The sequence below is a fragment of the Neolamprologus brichardi genome, chromosome 22, assembly GCF_056152115.1.
Source record: "Neolamprologus brichardi isolate AB-2024 chromosome 22, ASM5615211v1, whole genome shotgun sequence".
Lineage (NCBI taxonomy): Eukaryota > Metazoa > Chordata > Actinopteri > Cichliformes > Cichlidae > Neolamprologus > Neolamprologus brichardi.
Genome location: NC_142124.1, coordinates 16,599,567 through 16,617,588, shown reverse-complemented (window position 1 = coordinate 16,617,588; position 18,022 = coordinate 16,599,567). Strand labels below are relative to the sequence as shown.

The following is an 18,022-nucleotide window of genomic DNA, read 5'->3' as shown; positions in this document are numbered from 1 at the left end:
TCCCTGAAGGAAACACAGCTGTCACAGCAGCAATGCACTTAAGAAACACACGAGTAGCTGTCAGACTTGAATCTTTTTCTTTGAAAGCAGTCGAATGAGTGAAAGCAGTGAAAATGTGTTTCTAGTTTGGCAAACAATTTCTGGCAATAAAAGACAAAAAAACCAACACACACACAGACATTATTAATTCTAACAATCTAGCCACAAAGATAAAGATCCTTTAAATCCAATAAAGTGCCTTTATTAGAACTAGCTGTTTAAAAAAAACAAAAAAAAAAAACAGATGTGAACAACTCCTCGGTTGGTTTTGGTTCACATGTGTAATCACAAATGGGGATTCTGAGGTCTTTGGTTCACTAGGTCAGAGCTGGGAGGTTATGTAAGCAGAGTGGAGGGATTGGCCTCACTGAACCTGAGGAGAGGCACCACACTGGGGCTGGCAGGCAGAGGAGAAAGCCCACAGGGCAAAGAGCTAAGCGCTGTTGTAGCGTTCACACGCGCACACAGGCACAGGAAATTACAAAAAACATGAGTCTTGCATAAGAGACTCATTTGCAATAGTGTTTGTGCACAGTTATTAATTTACTCCCTAATCGTTAACCTCATCTTCGGTACTGTGTGTACTCTGTGTGTGCATTACTGTGCGTTTGTTCCTCACTGAAGCAAATAAAGTAAATGACATCTTTCCCAAATGAATCACATAAAGGTGAAACTACTCAAACAGCTGTTATATCATTTGTAGCCCATCAGCAGGGTGCATGTCATACACTCAACATTAAGAAAACTGTCCTCCAGGGCTTCTATAAGCTTGGTTATAGGTTAAAATTTAAAGATTACTGGGCAAAAGGTTAAATAGGTTTCAAAGGCAATATAAAGGCAAGAGAAGGACATTAAAAAGGTGAGCATGGCAGCAAAAGCACCATTATGGCCAAGATGATAGTCATTGTTATTTTGATCTATATTGAAATCACAATTATAACGCTGCTTTCAGTAACATTCCTGCTAATGTACAAATGCAAATGGTGCACAATAAAATTAGAAACCCCTTTTTACTTAAATCAGGGTGTCTGTAACAGGAAAAACATACATTTAAAAACTTGAATACAAATTAAAATCAACAGAACGCCTTCACATTTTTCTACGTTCTCCTGTTAATTAGAACATCTCTGCTGACAGTGTTTGTTTACCTTGCCTAACTGCCTCTCCCAGAAGCAAAACAATTCTTTCTTTGTACTTGCTTGATGGATGTGACTAAAACCTGAAACAAAGTACTTGACAGCTGTGAGATCGCTCCCTTTTTCCACTGTAATGTTTTGCATGCAGCGCAAGTTTTGGAAAAATAATTGTGCACAGAGATAACGTCTCTTTTGTCCACCGTGTTGACCATTACCACAGAGCCTTCGACGCTCCCCTCGTTTAATGGGCTCTTATCTTTGACCAAATGCGATTGTGTTGGTGAATAAGTGCGTCTTTGTGAGTGGCGTGAATACGCTGCACGACTACGGACGACTAAGATGACGTTTGACAAATTGCGCTAGCAACCACTGTGTGTTTCTCTTGGCCTTCATGCATTCATTTTACTGCCATTTGTGGTGTGTTTTGAGAAATTGAATAAGTTAGTTGTGTTGCTCTGTGGCGCACGCACAACTCACTCAGCCGCACTCTTTCCATGTGATTTATTCACAGTTAACATCTCTTGCCCTAAATCCCAAGTATTTCCAAACAATCAGCGGTGATTCGCCTTCTGCTGTGCAAGACATTCAATTTTTGTTTTGACAGTCTGTTATCGGTTGTATATCTGCCTGTTAATGTAGTGTTACTGGTCCGGACTAGCCCAGGAAACTTCAAGCTGCGCGGTGCAGGGAACAGCTGTGACTGGCACATGCGGCCGTGCTGTCAGGCGGTGATTTACGTTTGCTTTGTGTTCTTTTTGTCGGCGCACGCATTTCCAATATCGGTCGATCGCGTTCATTTAACTGTGGGAGGCCAAAAATCAGGATTAAGAATAAAAATTGATTTTCAAGTGTCTGCAGTTATTGAGGATTTTGTGTTTGTGCAGTTTCTGGTGTATTTTTCTTTTGTGTGTATTGTAAAAACCGGGGAACACTTGGGTTATAAATGATGCAGTGTGTGCCAACAATTACGGTGGATACACTGATACCAAGTCAAACATTACTCAGTTGAATTTTTAGAAAACAAAAGCAATCGAAACCATGTCAAATCATTTTGACTTTGACTGTGGGGGTAACTTAAATACTGAGCATCTCAATTTGAAATGAACACCTTCACTCTGCTCTCATCAGTATTGCCCCCACCCTGTATGCAGCAGTACTACACTGTTACAACAGGCAGACAAGGCCAGAGGCAGACTGTCTGGCTACCACCCAAATGGCTTTCTCCATGGATATAAACAGCCCAAGTACAGGCCTGGACCACACATAAACACCATTTTGAGAACACAGGCAAGGACTGCGCACTCTGGCTTGTTTGCTACGGTGTGTGTCTGTGTGTTTGTGTGCAGGAGACAAAGCCGAACAGTGGGATAAACACACATTGAACATAGACCCAAGACAGTGTGGGTGGGGAGCATACATGATGTGCATCCTTCTATACAGTAGATAGAAATCTCTGTTGCTGCTTTTTTGTTTCTTGTTACTTTTCTGTCCAGTTACTCCCACGTTGCATCAGAATAATCCAGCACCCCCTGCTCCCCCACGGAGGAATTAAAAATAGCTTTTCCTCAGATACAACAACAACAACACCACCACACAGCAGTCAGCCAATTCATTATCATAGGGAAAACAAATCCCACAAGAGCAAAATGGCGTCAATAAACAAGCTGGGATGGGATGAAAAGGTGCACCAACAACATGTTAACTGCGATTTCTCAACACAGACTGACACACGAGTCCTGCTTCTTTCACAACATTTGTTTCTTTTTTCTTTTTTTGGGTCGCTCACTTTATCGCTTCAAATCTTTCATGTTTTAACTGCTTTTATGTGGCTGTCTGAATGAGTGATGGATAGAACCCATTGGGTGGATGCTTAATGTTTTCCAGATAAGATAAGCAAACAACACTGCAGTGGATACACGGAGGGGGAGGAGGGGGGGGGGGTAATACAAATTTATGCTTACACCTTGAACGTTTGACCTGGGTCACACCCCAGAAATCCCCACTGATGAGATATTCTGGGCAGAAATGTCACTTAATGCTTAAAGAAAAGGGAAAAAAAAGCTAAAAATCTGATCAAAATGAAAGGGAAATCAGGGATATGATTACACAGCTGGAGATTCTGTCAGAGACATTTTTGGTAGCTGACATGAAGGAGCCTAATGTGTGTGGTGGTCAGATCACCAGAGACATGTATCAGAATCTTAAAGGGGATTGGGGCTTTCAGATATCAAAGACTGGAGTCTCTTTGAAAAGATTAACCAGGCTAACACAGATGTCCTCATGGGCTGCGTCTCCCTATATACCCTGCATGCTTTGTGCAGGTAGTTGGCGCGTAGACATACACACACACACACACAGAAAATGGTATGAGGGCACACAGGAGATAAGCAGGACAGGACACATCAGTGGTTGGTGTGGATTTGCACTCACACACACACACACACACACGCAGACACAACCTCAAGGGCTCTGCTGACATTCTCCCATGTCCCTCTCTTGGTAAGGGTCCCTGCATATGGGTCACATGAGAGGCCAAGGGGAAAACTGAGCAGAAGAAGCCCTGCAAAGGAAAATGTCATCCTCACAGCATGGATGGAGCACACACGCACAGAGAGCCAAACTGGTGTCTATAAATACAGTGGTAGAACAGGGAGCGGCAGCACTGGGGGGGCTGTGGAAAACTGTTCAATCGTTAGCTTAGCAGCCTAGCTCTAAAATTAGCATTAAAGTGCAGCAGAGTGCAGCTAAACACTCGCTTGAAATCTGCTCGCAAAACACCAATTCAGCCCTTAATTATAAAGAGAGACAACAGCAAAACTGAGTCAGAACAAGTCACCCACGCTTCATTAGCCTGCAACTGCTCGTGTGTAAGGCACGGCGTTAGCTTAGCACCAAGTGATTAGTCTAATTTCAGCCACAAAGTATATGGGACATTGTATCATTAGCCTATGTAACATCATGGCCTATATATGTAAATCAAGGCTCATCACACGGAAGGCTCGAGTCCATTTTAGCAACTTCCAATTACACGTTTCTGAATGAGCCCTGTAAGGTTAAAATGACATCCCATAATAGGAGTATTCTCCTCAGAACAGGAACATATAGCCATTACGCCCGACAGACTTTAATCTAAATTTTCCCCCCTCCCGAGTGTGGAGCGGACTTTTGTGGGAGGGGCAGAGGTTAATAACGATAACGGCAAATTAATCTATAGAGCAAGGTGTTTCTGTCTTTCACAGGAATTAACTTTGGTTGCGAGGACATTTTAAAGAAAAAAGGGTGGGTGAGATATTCCACGAAGGATAGAAGTCACAACCAAGGTTGTTTGAGATAAACGGTCCTATGTAATGTTTGGACCTTGGGATGAACGTGTCAGTCCCTCTCCTCTCATTTTTCTTAAGAAGGGATGATTGAGAGAGAGGGGGTTATCGTTACATCACAACACATTCAGTACAGACATGTAGTAGACGTAGCTGTTTCAACATATACCTTACAGTGTAAACAGGAACAGCAAATTAAACAGTGCACATGCATCAGATAAAGCTAGAAACTGTCAAGCCGTCTCTATACTGAGCCATGATTGTCTCTCACCGATTCAAGATCGTATCGGCCTTGAATCCTGAAACTCTTGCATATTTTACAGAGGTTTTTGCGAGCTAAGATTGCAGATTTTTAAAGAGAATTTATAGTCCTGGGTCTTTTAACCTTGGCCTTGGAAATATTTTAAGGTAATAAAATAAGTAGCACTTCATAGTTTTAGAGCAACAAGAAAAAAAAACTTTTTGCAGTGTCCTGGCAGAGGACTAACCCACTCTGTATCCCGGCCAGCGGAGCATAGATCATAAGTAACATGAGCCCTTCATTAACTCAAGAGGGAAAAAAGAACAAGAGTTGTTTAGCAACCTTGAGTGTCGAGGATATCTGCGCTCCTTTGAGTGACTGCACTCAGTTTATAATGGGTTGCGATCAGGTATCCTTTTGAGTTTTTAACCCAAATAGACAAACAATGCTGCTGTATGAGACAAAGAGGAGCTGCGCACGCGCGCGTAACTCATTCGACTGCTAATTGCTCTGCTGTGGCTTTTCCACTTCATTTGACATCAAAAGTGCTACACAGTGTCAATGAACCTGTGCAGAGTTTGTGTGTGTGAGTACTCCATGTTCGAAACAGCTGCTGTAGTACAGGGTGATAGGCAGGGTGTTAAAGAGACAGACAGTTGTTGAACGGTGGGAGGGGGAGACGCGTAAGCTGATGAAATGCAGGATAATCTTAGCCATGGGCAAGTATGCAGTTAGATGCGGCATGTGTGAAGGGTTTTGTCTGTGTGTGTTATGAGTGGGTGGAGGGTGATCAAAACCTGACTTAACAAAACTTATTCTAAGCTCCCTGGAGTTGCTTATGCACGCATCTTTATGTGCATAGAGCCAAACAATAGGGAAACATATCCTGGTGTTAGGATAATTAATATGCAACATCCCCTTTCTAGCGTTAGACCTCAGCCCCGGACCCTTGAATAAAAACCTCTTTAATATCATATCTGCAGCGTTCTTGTTAAACAATATGCTCTCCCGCTCTGCCGCTGGTTGTAGGCACGCATGTAATTATGTCTCCATCTGCTCCACTCTGCTGCATCTTACCTCTGAGGCAGAGGAAGGTGAGAAAGTCCTCCGTCTTGGGCTTGCGCCTGGAGAGGTCCTGGATGGAGGAGGACAGGGATGAAGCGGAGAGGGACGAGAGGGACGTGGATGGCACCGTGGACAGGCCGGCGTTCAGGCCGCCCGAGTCAGCCACTTTGATGGGCGTAGTGCTGGGCGAGTTGGGCTGCGACTGGGCAAACTTCCTCTGGGCCTGGAGCCGAGGCCTTGTGGGGAGGGGAAAGAAAAACAACAAGTTAGACCCTTGGATCCTTTGCACGTAAACACAGAATTTACAAGTAACATAAGCCAGTGTGTTGGAGGAAGTACAACATTTAACCCCAATGCAGCTCCGTCTGCAGCTGACTAAAAATAAAAAGGAATGTGACTCTTTTGCATACCTGCAAACCCACTCTATCATTTTTACTACTGTGGCCCACTGGCCATTGTCTCGCTGTAGGGAGGTTTCATTGAAACAATTACCCTCTAGCGAAGAATTGATTACTCTGTGCGCGTGTGTGTGTGTGTGTATTTGTTCAGTGAACGGGAGCGAATCCATCATGATCGCTTTGATATGCAACAAGCGCACATTCAGTGGACGACTTGCCCATTCTCACCAATAGTGTGGGTGTATTTAAATGTGTGCATTTACATGAGCTGACGATGTTTTCACACATGTAGTTGTAGTTCCTCTTTTTCATTCCTGTTAAGCACTATTGAATAAGAAAAGAAAAGCGCCTATAAGGCAGAGCCTCTGCTGTCAGTGGCAGCTGATAAAAACCAACTACACAAGGACAGTGTGCCAAAACAATCACATGCTAACCGGCAACAACTTTCTTCATCTCCCCATCTTTCTGTCTCATAATTTTTTTTCCACCCTCGTCTCCTCCTCACTCCCCCTTCCCTCACTTCTGTTGCTACATTGTACGCGCTTTCCTCTGTGATGCACAAAGCCTTTGAGACGTCGCTCTCATTTTTCTCTCTCCTTGTCTCTTTTCTGTCTTTATTTCACAGTGTGTGCCAGAGGAGGCGATGGTAAGAGCAGAATATTAAAGAGGTAGATGTCTCAGAAAGCAACGGACTCGCTTGTCACACACCGCCTCTCCTTGATACACGCACGTGCGGGCACATGGATGTCGACCCTCCCTCTCCACGCGCACTTAAAAAGTAGACGTGTGCTTATACACGCATGAAGTATAAAAGTCGCAGAGTGTCAGGGGCCGTGTGAACCATCAAGTGGCCTCAATCGATTAGCGCTGAAGTGAGAGAGAGAGTGAGTGTGTGTGTGTGTGTGTGTGTGTGTGTGTGTGTGTGTGTGTGTGGCGGGGGGAAGCTATGCTGTAAGTGTTGTGGAGTAGTGATAGAAGCAATGCGATATCCTGGTATTATTTGTCAATTTGCTGCGGACCGGACTGAGGTAAGGATAGATAGGATCATGTCTGGAGAACACCCACAATGCATTTGGCGTAGCCACTGAAAGGTGCAGCGCTCCGATTACACTCCAATCAGAGAACAGAGCCGAGTCAAAACGTGTCAATTTCCTGGCCTAAGCTCAATATGTGAGAAATTGAGAGATGATTGCTCACACAAAGCCCTACATTTGGTGGCAAGGTTTGAGGAAAAATTGCAGTTTGTTTACCAACAAGCAGTGAACACTGAACTCTCATCAGTCTGGATTTTCATAAAGAAAATTTATTAACACACGAGAACCTAATTTAAACTGTAAAGTTTTAGGACTTGCAGTGCTCGAATAAATGTGGTATGAAAAGCCATATTCATACAGGAGGTGCCAATAATACTGTTACGCAAAGACGACGACTATCAAATACGCCACTGTGCCTCTTCCTGGGCCTCCACCTTTTAGGTATAAGATATCCATTTTACCCCATTGGAAATTTATGGGAAATTTCGGCATAAGTAGCAAGTGAATTCTGTCCCCCTGTTGTCTGATCAAAAAAACAAAAACAAAAACAAAAAAAACCCAAAAATGTTTCTCCTAAATTTAAAGAAATTCCCCCAAGATGTTCAGTAGAAAGGTGTGGACAGATGTACGGAGAGGTAACCCCAAAAAAGCAACGCCTAGAGCACGGACTGCCGCCGGCACAGAGGCGTTAAAAAGGGAACGTGACTATTCAACTGGCAGAAACCGCAAAATGAGGGCGGGTGTCAGTTCACACAAGGCTGTGATCTACTTGCAAAAGATAAAATAAATACAAAGGGGATAATAATAATAATTTTTAAAAAGAAACAAACAGACATGGAGTAAATGAAGTGCACAAAATGCAGAAAGCCGAGTTTTTCCAACCAGTCAAACAGGTTAGAATGAGTGGAGAAGACATGGGGCAAGAATAGCCCTGTACTCACACAGAAGCAAGATGTAGTGAATGAATGAAAGAAAAATCAACATATTATTAAGACCATAGAGGACTTTTAGAAGAGAAAGTAGAACTGGAAACTGATTCTTCAAAGTCGTAATGCTCCAAGCTGATCAATGCCTTGGGTCATATTTTCTGGACAGCAGAAATGAGTTTGACAGTTGGGTTAAAACACATGAAAGTGAAGCTTCTGCACACCCGAGTCACTCTAGGCAGACTCTGCAGGTCTTCCAACTGTTGAAAACCAGTGTAGAGACCACAGAGAAAAATGGAGAAAGCGCTGAGGCAAGCACAACACTTACAAATGTGATCAAAACTGGCAACAAAACTGGTTAACAATAAAATTAAGCTGAAACCACTTTTGTGTTAAAGCAAGAACAGGAAATTACGTGACATATAGAGGAGAGAGTGTGTGTGTATGAAAAGAGGTGAATCGATCATAGTAACATTACGCAGAAACATCAAACTTGAGCACTTCGACATATAGACGAAGAGCCTGTTTGCTGTAAGCCGTTAACCCAAAGTACGAGTCCAAATTTCAAACTCGCCAAAGCCAACAAACTGTTTCCATCTCTTGTTTTATATCGCAAGCAGTCCATCTTGATGTGATTACAGCATTCGCTATAATTGATAGCGAGCTATGAACACTTTCTAAACAGTAAGCAGAGGGAAGATTGAGCTCTCCATAAAAGCCTCTTAGGTAAGCTGAACCCTGCAAAGTTTTATTGCTGCAGCCTTACATAAATAGGATCCTATTTAACAGCTTAAAGAGAGAGAGAGACACAGAGAGAGAGAGAGAGCGAGAGAGAGAGAGAAAAAACCTGGGATTATGACAATGCACGTAAAAAACAAGCAGTTGTGCAAAAGGATACGGATGGAGACAGATGAGCTAATAAAGTGATGTGTTTACTACATCCCGTCTAGACCATCAACCACAGCCGGCCAATCCGCTGTTACCTTTAAACTGACATCAAAGACACTTCGTGCTACCACCAAAGTATCAGTGGAAACATGCACAAGTAGTACTTCACTAATTGGGCTAAATTGTGCAGTGCCAGTTCTAATTTCCTCATTTCTTCTTATTTTCTTTTCTTTTTTTTCTTTTTTCTTTTTTTTAAAAAAAAATGGTATTCCAACAGCAGAGATATGGCTAATAAATTTTTTTTAAAAAAGGTAATAAAAAACAGATCTGCTTTGCCGATGATGTGATAATGCAGGGTTACAAAGAGAACATAAAAGCGGATAAATTAAAGTTATATTGCACTTATATTGCAAGGACTACATTTCAGCTAGCAGGTTATTATTTAAAAAAACAAAAAACAAAAAAAGCAGCTCTCTTCCTCGAAAACAGCCAAACAGGATTAGTGTTATCATCATTATTAAGGTGCCAGGAAATTAAGAGCATGAAAAACATTTAAAGCAACGAGTTCAGCTAATTTTCCAACCAGTTTTGCCACTGGAATCACATCTTTCTAGCAGTCATGGACGATCAAACGTGCATGAGCACAGCAGACACGGGCGAAGCAATGCATCCAAGAGATGTGAGGATGGTAACGTTTAGAAATCAGCAGAGGAGGAACAATTTGTAGTGACTTTACTGTTTTACTTCATGACTGCTCCCACTGCACTAAGAGCCGAGTGGTAATATGAACCCCTGATTTAGCCCTTCGTCTGCCCAGTGGTGTGTCGTGTGTGTATATGTGCAGAAATCAGGGTACATCACGTTCCCAAGCGTATTGAGCTATAGAATACTGGCTGGTATGGTGCCATAGGAAGAAAGTCAGGCTTACGCAAGTTAAAATTAAACTGATTGCCCTGACTGACGGAGAGCGAGAGGCGAGCCGGAGAGACGCGGGTAGGGGAAAAGAAAAAGAGGAAACTGGGCTCCAATAGCGGCAGAAAAAGCAAAGAGATTACAGCAGGATGTCCTCATTCATCCCTTTCTAATCCACCTATCATCCATCCTTTCCTCCCTTCATTCCTTCCTGCTGCACACCCCCCTCCCCAGCCGTCTACCCTTCAAAGGGCTGCTCTAATGTCTAATATTACACAAGCCACCAGAGGCGCGAGAGCATTGATTATCACTGAGAGAGGTGGAGTGAGAAAATCTGACGACCCTGTCAGCCAGGGATCCTGGCAAACGGAAGGAAAAAAGGCAGAAGAAGAAAGGAATAGAATAAAGCACCATCTCACTAACATATATAATGAAGTGGGTGGGTGGGGGTGATGATGAGGAAAGAGAGAAAGATGAGACACAGCTAGTTCAGTGTGCTTCACTTAGAAGAATCCCACTCTGTTTAAGCAGTACAGCTGCGGACAGTTGACATAGATCATCACAAGCACATGGACCCTGTCAGTCAAACGCGGAGCGACTTCAAGCTCTCGTCTTCCGTCTCCATCTTATCAACATCCTCCCAGTGACAGCCATTTCCGTGGGAGTTTCTAAGATGGCTGGGCTTCTCTGTGTGGTCAGACTTACGAGGGTGCTGGCAAGCTTCCCCGCTTGCTGAAATGACACAGAGAAACACGCTGTCTACAAGCTTCAGTAACTGACCCTCATCTTTGACCCGTGCCACTGGAGGGAGGCCAGCAACAACTGAGTTTCTTCTGCAGACTCGGTCAATAACTCAATAACCCGCAGCACAGCAGAGAGTTATCGCAAACACAAACCTCCGGTCTGAACTGGCTCCTTAAGTCAGCTTCAGCACATCAGCAGGGTGCAGAGTGCAGCGGGAGAGGGGAGGGGAAAAAGATGACTAAGCAAATGTGTCTGTTTGTTTTTAATGGAGCTGAAACCAGGAGAATCATTAAACCTCATATCAACCCATTTGTTGCACAAAAAGACTGAGAATGGATGCAAAAGAAAATAAGTTAAACGCTGATTAAGCAGGACTGCTACAGTAGCACGTTTTAGTGACTGAATATGCTGTAGCTTTGGCATCTCTCCATGTTGATGAAACCCAAGCATTATTTAATTTTAGCATTAGAAAAATAAAAATGGCCTGTATTTGTATAGCGCTTTTCTAGTCCCTAAGGACCCCAAAGCCCTTTACACACCCAGTCATCCACCCATTCACCCACACATTCCCACACTGGTGATGACAAGCTACATTGTAGCCACAGCCACCCTGGGGCGCACTGACAGAGGCGAGGCTGCCGGACTCTGGCGCCACCGGGCCCTCTGACCACCACCAGTAGGCAACGGGTGAAGTGTCTTGCCCAAGGACACAACGACGAGACTGTCCGAGCCGGGGCTCGAACCGGCAACCTTCCGATTACAATGCGAACTCCCAACTCTTGAGCCACGATCGCCCATAAATAAAAAATACAAGTTTGAAACAATCATGGCATAAAGTCTGGGTGCCTTTGCAATTTTAATAGAAACCTGTGCAACTTCAATGTTTTGACAAATCTAAGGGAACGATGTTTTTCATGTAAGAAGACCTTTAATGATGCTTGTGTCTGTGGACTTGAGGTCAAATGCGTGGAGTCGCCACAGTGGAGCTCTGGCTGTCTGGTTTGTTTTCAGATCTTTGTTGCACCACTGCAACCAGATATTTAGATGAGGCTGGCGAGGGAAACACGAGCTAGCAGCCTGTGTGTTGATTTGCGCACGGTCTACTCTTAATACAAATGAAGTAAATAAATAAATAAAATAGACAATTACTTCTAAACTAACTTTGCATCATACCCACCACAATCTGAGAGGAGAAAATAAACTAAAACCATCTTAGACAATGAAAATCTGGGTGCTAATTTTTAATCGTCTTCGACATGAATACGAGCACATCTGGAGAGACACTTTGTCTGCAGCATCTGTGGCTGGGCTGCACTCAGACTTTGCGTTCACGCCCATGATAAAAGGTTATAGTTTGAGGAGATGAGAACTGATCCAGAGTCTGCACCTTAGGGGATGTATTAATTGGCTCCAGATGGTCCACATGGTCCTGATAAAATACCACCTCACTGCAGCTGACTGTGAGAGTGTGCGTTTGTGTGCACGTGTTAAGTCCGAGTGGATTCTGTCCACTTAAAATCACTCTGTTAATGTTTATATGCAGCGATAAAGGCTTTCTATGTTTTTAATCTGCTCTTCTGCCTGATTTAGATTATCGGTGAGAGCACGTGTTGTACGGCAGTTTTAGCAGTTGTTGTACACAGAAATTATATGAAGAATTTCTTAAGCCCATAAGACTTTCACTTGTGAAAATGCAACGAAAACAGTGATCACACTGTAACTGTTAGACTGTACGTGCGAACAACAGTGTGAAAGACTGTATGACAGAAAAACCTTAAGCTACTATGTTTGATACCAAACCAGAACATTGTATTAAACAGCACAAGATGTAGCATGCTACAAAGTTATAAATAACACGTTACTGCGATCACATTACACTTTTCAGTGATTAAGTGATGACATTACAGTACACCTCAGTGATATTCTGTTGCAGACACAGACAGGGGTGTTGGGGGTCCACGTCCATTTAAAAAAAAAAAAAAAAAAAAGTCACTGTGACCTCCCACAGCTGAATTTTACTGATATACTTCAACTAAAAGTTACACTAACTTATACAATTTGGTAATGAAAACGTAAACACTCATACAGGGTACAGCAGTTTGGCTGGTTATTCAGTACACAGTAGTTTAATGCTTCTGCATGACTGAGGAGGTCGTGCTCGTGCAGCTTGTTTTTTTAAGCATGACCCTACTCGAAAAATTGCAAAACAATTGGAAATCCGTTGAGGATATTGATTCTCACAGACAGCCATCCTAGCGTGTGGCGAGTTCACCGAACCACTTCTGCACCCTGAAAAAAAGGTCTCTGATGTTTGTCTCTGCGATGTAAGATATTTTTGCACTTTTATAACTATGGGTACATCAAACATCAAACATGTCTGCGTCCAGGAGAGAAAAAACACTGCTGACGACATCGGATCTTTGCAAGGATGTGAACAGCATGCTAACACAAAGCTAGACAAGCAGCCCTGCCCAGCAGCGCTCAGTGACAAGCATTCAGGCTTGCAGCACTGTAGCCTTCATTTCTGCATGTTCATGCTTCTACAGTAAAATCGTAGTGATGAGCCCCTCGATTTCAACTTTAACTTATTTTATGGTTCATACTTTTAAAAGTACAGTTTTGTTTTTTTTTTTAAATGCAGAAATAAATTTGCCTTTAGCGATGCCGTTTTAGCCTCAAAGCGAAATAACCAAATTGTGTATAAGTGCCCAGACTCACAAACCCTAAAGTTGACGACGAGCGCTCATTATGAGCAGTTTTAAGCGAACGCTCATTTAATTTCCTGTGTTTATTGCTTTTCTGTCTCCCTCCATTTAGAGGAGGGATGGCACTGCAGTGATCTGATCCCGGTCGACCCTGTGACCTTTGTGTAAACAAACAGCCCACCCATAGACTCCCAGTCACATATACAATGAGCATGTGCACAACATACAAAAATAAACACAATCATTAACTGTCATGAAGACAAATATGCACACGGAAAGTCTACCTCCTATTGTCTCGCTCTTGAACAAAGAGTAGTTCGCTAAAACAGGCCGTTACTAACCACAGTAGTGATGCTTACACCAGCATACAGTTTGCAATGCTTAACCGCTCTGTGACAACATCAGGATAAATAAAGATGAGTGTTACTAAACACTTTCATGCTTCAAACAGTCACAGTAAGACTGATTTTCATTTGAGATAAAATATATAGCAGAGCCTGTGTGCACATTTAAATATAACCTTGCCCCCACCCTCTCTTTTTTTTTGGGAGCGGGCTTGACGAGAGGGGAGATGGTGTGACAGGCAAATGTGAAGCGAAAGCCAAGCCATCTCTGTGAATATATAAATGCTATATTAGGTCAGATGCAAGTCACCTTTTGTCCCCTTTGTCACAAATGAATGAGTTGTGTTACACTTGGGCTAAACACCACTGAAATAACCACGTTGACAAAACACCAGTGGGTTCAAAGGTTGTTGAGAGTGATCATATAGCAGAGAAGATTAAATAAAAACTTATTTCTCGCTTTGATTCCTTTTTTATCCTCGTGGCACTACGAGATAAACACGAAACCTCGTACTTAAATGTTAGCGCCTCTAACCTTGAGTGGTTTTAGGGACAGTGCTGTATGCGTCTTTTCTAGTAGTTGCTAGGTGAATTTGGTTACAACCTCCGTGACATATTGTAGGAATATATATTTCATCCTTGCAACTGGTGGTTGCAGAATGGTTGCTAACCAGTCTCTAGGCCTATTTAACCCTTAACAAGACACACTGCTCAATTCAAACCATTTGACTTCTGACCTAGTCCACCTTAAATCTCTCATGGGAGTGGTGCGCAGGCACGCCGTTAGTCCAGTTACCCAAATTCAATATGGCATGCAATACATAGACCTTCAGTGACCTTAAGTTACTGCCAATGATTGATAAGTAGGTAGGAACATCTACTACATGAAGAGCAGAAGTACTGTGTTCTGTCATGTAACTACCAGAACAAAAACAAATAACCTTACAGTACACGCACACACATTGATTGCTCCTAAATGATCCGTCTCCCACTTGTGTTTCCAATTTGCAGAAGATTCCCAGGTTGAGATGAAAAACCGACCCAGTCTCTCTGCTGCAGATCATCTCTGTCAACACACTGAAACTTTTCCCCTCCTCGCCTTTTCATGCACACCTTTCAACTGAGCTCTGGTATTAATATTACAACAAAAGGGATGGCTTGCATACGAGGTCATGCTTTTTTTCCCCTCCTGAAAGTGTTATCTAAATTTAGATATTCTTATCAAATCATACACTGATTTGAATATAATGACAGAAAAAAGGTACTTATGCTCACTACAGTCTGACACATCTCAACATTTTGGCTTACAAAAGATCAAATTAGTACTTTACGACTGCGTAACAGCAAATCCCAAGAAGCGTTTAGACTTTGTTGTATGATGCCTTAAGGAGCGCCACGCAAACCAGTTTTCACATGCTCAATCTGTGCTACAATTACACTAGCATTTGACAGTGATTACGGGAGCGAGTTTGTGTACTGAGTGACATTATGCACTGTGGCGGATGGTTAATACTCCTTCACCCTGCCATTTATTTCAGTGGCAAGGAAGGCTTTCATAAAGCCGCGGCAAAGCAGCGACAACGAGAGGAGACTTTAGAGGAGATTTTGGAGACTGACATGCTGAAATGCAGGGTGAGTCACTGACAGAAAAACCATAAGAGATCATTTAAACTGCAACGGAACAACTGTCCAGCGTGGCCTCACGTGCTGTAACTACATCTGAATCTGCTGTATTTTTGCAGCAGCAGGTAAAAGCAGCAGAATTGCAAAATACAGCGTGAACATTGTTATTCATCCATTAGGCGCTGGTGGAACAGCTAGGTGCTGCGGTGCATATAGGTCGCTACACGATACCATCTAAAGCAAATTAATAAGCACATTATGGCCCTCTATTAAAACGCACTCACTGTGTGCGTGCGTATTAGTGTGCACGTGTGTGCAGGCCTGTGCGCACATGCATGTAATCCCTCATAAATGGAAACGGTGATTATGCGTTACTGACAAGAGGCATTGGTTATGCTAGACAAGACAAGTGTGTGTGTGTCTCTCCGTGTATACACACTTGGCATTCATTAAGTCGAAACAAAACAAGCAGCAGCAGCTGAGTGTGTGTCTTGGCTGAGACAACAGAGAGAACAGATTCAAAGAGAGCCAAAAGTGGGGTTCAGTAAAAAAGTAGGGTGAAAAAAGAAAAAGAAAAGAGGAGGAGGAAAAAAAAAAAAGAGTGAGAGAACACCAAAATTAAGCTTAGATGTTGGTCTAACATAGATACTTCTGCCCACAAACACACAGCGCCCGAACTTTTGCCTCAAAAGTTTGCATTTGCTTCCACACACAGCTGAACTAGTTGCTAAAAGTCAGATTAAACAAAGTAAACCGGCTTCAATAAATCTTGAATGATGTGATCAAATATGCTGGAAAGTTTTAAACATTTACAGCTTGCCCAAATAAAACCAGGTTAATGTTTATCAAAATTCAGCAATGGATTTCCTACCCACACACGCCACTGTATACAAAACCAAAAATCTTCACGTCATTTAAAAGTAAACCACACTGGAATCTGGTTTTGACTGAACCATGAGAGTGGCAGCACAAAATTCAAACAGAAGACTTGTGAATGATTTACTCATTTCACTTAGGACTGAACGAGATTCTGCAACCAGATGATGACTAACTGTGGTAATTATTTGAGGGGACGCTCCTGTAAAACAAACACACACACACAATCTTAATATGAAACTACAACCTCTTTGTTATTGACAGGTAAACACACGTCAGGCCGTTTTAATCAACCTAAGTCAAATATGGGAGAGGAACAGAAGAGCAGGAAAACAACTAGGTCAGTAAACCGTGGCATTAAAGAGACTGCATAGGGTCATGAATCTAAGAGAGTGTGTGCGCGCCTCGACTCAAACTTGGCAAGGGAGCCCCATTTGGAGAATATGGTCAAGCTTGTAAGACAGGGCAACAATAAGCTGGCATGTTTGACGGGATGTCCTGCCAGTCTACCCACCAATCTCAGGAGCATGGGAAGGCAAACACAGAGCTGATCTCAAAGACTTCTAAAGAGCGCCGCTTCCTGCCAAAAATTACTCGCACCTGTCCTTCTGTCTCTGCCCCTCTTCCTATCGCTCTCTCTTCGCGGCTCCACCCAGCCTCTCTTCGTCTACACTCGATCCCTTCATCCTCGATCCACAAACTTTTCCTTCACGCAGAATTGGAAGGCGCTACGCCATCGCTCCTCCCTTCTGTTTTGGCCAGTGCCAGGTGTAAAAAGCTCCTGGCATCGTCACAGTTAGGCCTGTTTAGGAACAGTGCAGGGGCGCCCACTGCCAGGGCACTGGAGTCATCCTTCAAGCATAAAGCGCGCACACAAAATAAGCTTTTTAAGAGGGCATTAGGCATTGCCAAGTACTGGCTAGGCTTGTGTTTCATTAGCATCAGATAGAGAGTCTTTCTTCATTCAGCCCCACTGTGAGTATGTGTGTGTGGTGAACTAATGAAAACCACAGAGCAGGCTGGCCTCTAACTGAACTCCACTCAACACAGAGCACTAGAGGCCACCAGAGCAAGAGAAAATGAAAATGTGAGCTCATCTTTATTATAATTTACTCCTTCAGCGCTTTTCTTCCTTACAGAGATGAGCATTTATGCTTTACCATCTATTTAAGCCACATGATCCTTTGGTTATTGCCTGGTCAGGCAGCCCACACTGCAATTGTGACTGTACAAATAAACAAAGTTGCTGTGTCTGACTTTAAGATCGACTGTACAAGCAGTCAGAAACCGCAGAACTTCACCGAGGCTGAAAACTCCCTTCAGAGCCTGTGAACGTGTATGCAGTCCTTGGATCCAGAAGGATATATGGATCCATATTAGGATGATCTTTTCTTGAGGATATTTTTTTCATATTTCAATTTGACATATATTTTCAAAAGAAAGATTTTCCCTATCTTGCAAAACCTATGTACCCAATAATAGATCTGGATAGTCTCCAAACGCTACTCAGTCTGAGCCAAGCCTCATTTCTGGTAAAATGTCCAAACAAAAAGAATCACTGAACTGATGAAGTGAGAAAGAAAAGGGGGGGGAACATTCCCTTCTTTCTTTTATACTTTTATCTTGTATAAGTTGGCCCAGGGGCCACCTGCTTCAAATCAAGGTAGATGAAAGCTCGTAATAACCAAAGTGAGATTTTGAGGTTACAGTATCGAATGACAGCTAGGAGGACTTGGGCAGGTGCTTGATGCGCGGTGAATGGAGCCTGTAT

General features: G+C 43.0%; 1 protein-coding gene across 2 annotated transcripts in view; it reads right to left on the bottom strand.

Annotated features, from left to right (window-relative positions):
• The window catches only part of jarid2b (jumonji and AT-rich interaction domain containing 2b), a 106,736-nt gene that overhangs the window by 30,658 nt on the left and 58,056 nt on the right, over positions 1–18,022 (bottom strand). For both annotated transcript variants that reach the window (XM_087835415.1, XM_087835416.1), the window contains exon 4: positions 5,814–6,037. In XM_087835415.1, coding sequence (XP_087691541.1) covers positions 5,814–6,037 — 224 coding nt within the window. The remainder of the gene's footprint in view (positions 1–5,813; positions 6,038–18,022) is intronic.